The following is a 1897-nucleotide window of genomic DNA, read 5'->3' as shown; positions in this document are numbered from 1 at the left end:
TTTAAGTTAAATTTAACCCCCTACCAACCCTTCCTCCACCTCTCCACGCACACAGCAAGACACTTAGTTCTGGGAACACAAGTGGCTTTGTTTCTATAAAAGAATTCGTAAGCTTTCTCTGAAGTTACACCGTGAATATCGCTGGGTCAACAATGATATGCATCAGAATTGCTTCATACATATACTGCCTGCGTGCTCCCGCTGTCAGAATGACGAGACATTGCATAACTCAGGTTAGTTTCTATCTAAAGTGGGGAATTCAGGAAGGAAAACAAGTCACCACATCCCACCCCCCACAAAAAAAAAGTTAACAAGACTAACCTCGACCCAGATCTAACTCTGTACATCTCTTCTCCGGATTACTGTGAATTCGACATTTATACACTGCTCCCGGGGACAGAATAGACGAGCTGTAAGTAGAGTTAGCTTGTGGGGCTCCAACCAGTACCCTGCAGAAAATACATCACATTAGAAAGAGTGAGGAAATTGCTTAAGATAAGCATTTTCGGATCCAAGTAGAGTAATTTGCCAGTACACGGGATAAATTCGCTTCTTCAAGGAACTGAAGGAAAAGTGTTGGAGATTGCGTGAATCTGGCTGAACTCAGTGAAGCATAAGGCAATCCGTCTATTAATCCAATATTAGCACTCATCCTGGGTCAGCACACGTTTCACCTTCAGAAAAACATCGCCAAACATCTCACCGATAATGAAATCTCTTTCAATTACAAGGAAATTACATTGACACGGGCTGCAATTTCATCCGATTAGTAAATACCGTTACAAGCGATAGTGAAAGCACGGAGCTGACAACGGAGAGTTTCAGACGAAGCAAATGCTGTTTTCTGACACTTATAGTCCTACTCACCACCGTGTGTTGTCGTGAAAATGTTCCAGTACAGAATATCCAAAGAAAGTGCCACTGGTACCCCGAAACACGACTGGATGATCTAAATCAATATTGTACGAATGCACCAAACCAAACCAAATTAAAGCCACACAAAGTTTCAATAACTTCATATCCTCTCCAAGCAGCCCATCCATTCCCCACTTCGTCAGCAGCCAGTGGGGGGGGGGGGGGGGGGGAGGACAAAAAGAGTTGCTTTAGGCGTCTCTAAGCGAAAAGACGTAAACTCTTCGGTGAAATGCAAATAAATCCTGAAGAGGAAGCAAACAATCAATTCGGTTGGCAATGCGGCTGATCCCCGATCAGAGATCAACTCACATCCTGCAAACTGTTCAGAAGGACAGAGTTTCTACCCTCTGATCATCTGATTAACTGGGAGTGGGCTGAGAGGAGAATCTTAACTAGAGTGCAAAGGCGCCACACACCGGCTATTCGGAGACATTCAGTATTTCTCCAGCATGTGCTCGGAGCATAAACTCTTTGATTGAGTCATACAGCAAGGAAACAGACCCCTCGGTCCAACTTGGCGACAAAACACTTTACGCTGTATCTTTCCAGACATATGTGACAATAAATAAAAAAATCTGCAGCTGAAATCATCCGCGCGACCAGGTTTCCCAAACTAAACTAGTCTCACTTGTCTGCATTTTGCCTGTACCCCTCTAAACCTTTCCTATTCATGTGCCTGTCCAAATATCTTTCAAATGTTGTAACTGTACCTTCATCTACCACTTCCTCTGACAGTTCATTCTTCTTTCATTATCTTGACACAAATTGCTACAATTTTCTAAAAACATTTCAAAGATATGATTGTAAGATTCTCAGTTAAATTTAATAAAAGCTGAATGTCATGCATTTAAAACTTAGTGAAATAGGAATAATTTGAGTTTAATCCACTTCACGGATATGTGCCATTACTGTGAACAAACAGCATAAGAAATGTTGCACAGAAAATCAAATGATTTAAATGAGCAGCCAGTCTATTTGCTGT

General features: G+C 41.9%; 1 protein-coding gene across 1 annotated transcript in view; it reads right to left on the bottom strand.

Annotated features, from left to right (window-relative positions):
- LOC109931903 (integrin alpha-9-like) overlaps positions 1 to 1085 on the bottom strand; it is a 153395-nt gene extending 152310 nt beyond the window's left edge. Inside the window, exons 1-2 of the mRNA XM_048595627.1 lie at positions 868 to 1085; positions 322 to 449 (exon numbers count right to left, since the gene is read on the bottom strand). Of these exons, the coding sequence (XP_048451584.1) occupies positions 322 to 449; positions 868 to 1043 (304 nt within the window). The 5' untranslated portion in view covers positions 1044 to 1085. The remainder of the gene's footprint in view (positions 1 to 321; positions 450 to 867) is intronic.
- Positions 1086 to 1897: the final 812 nt, after the last annotated feature.

The sequence above is a fragment of the Rhincodon typus genome, chromosome 4 (genome assembly GCF_021869965.1).
Source record: "Rhincodon typus isolate 14 chromosome 4, sRhiTyp1.1, whole genome shotgun sequence".
In the NCBI taxonomy this organism is placed as follows: Eukaryota; Metazoa; Chordata; class Chondrichthyes; order Orectolobiformes; family Rhincodontidae; genus Rhincodon; species Rhincodon typus.
The sequence above is the reverse complement of the archived record's forward strand: the minus strand, read 5'-3'. Positions and strand labels throughout refer to the sequence as shown.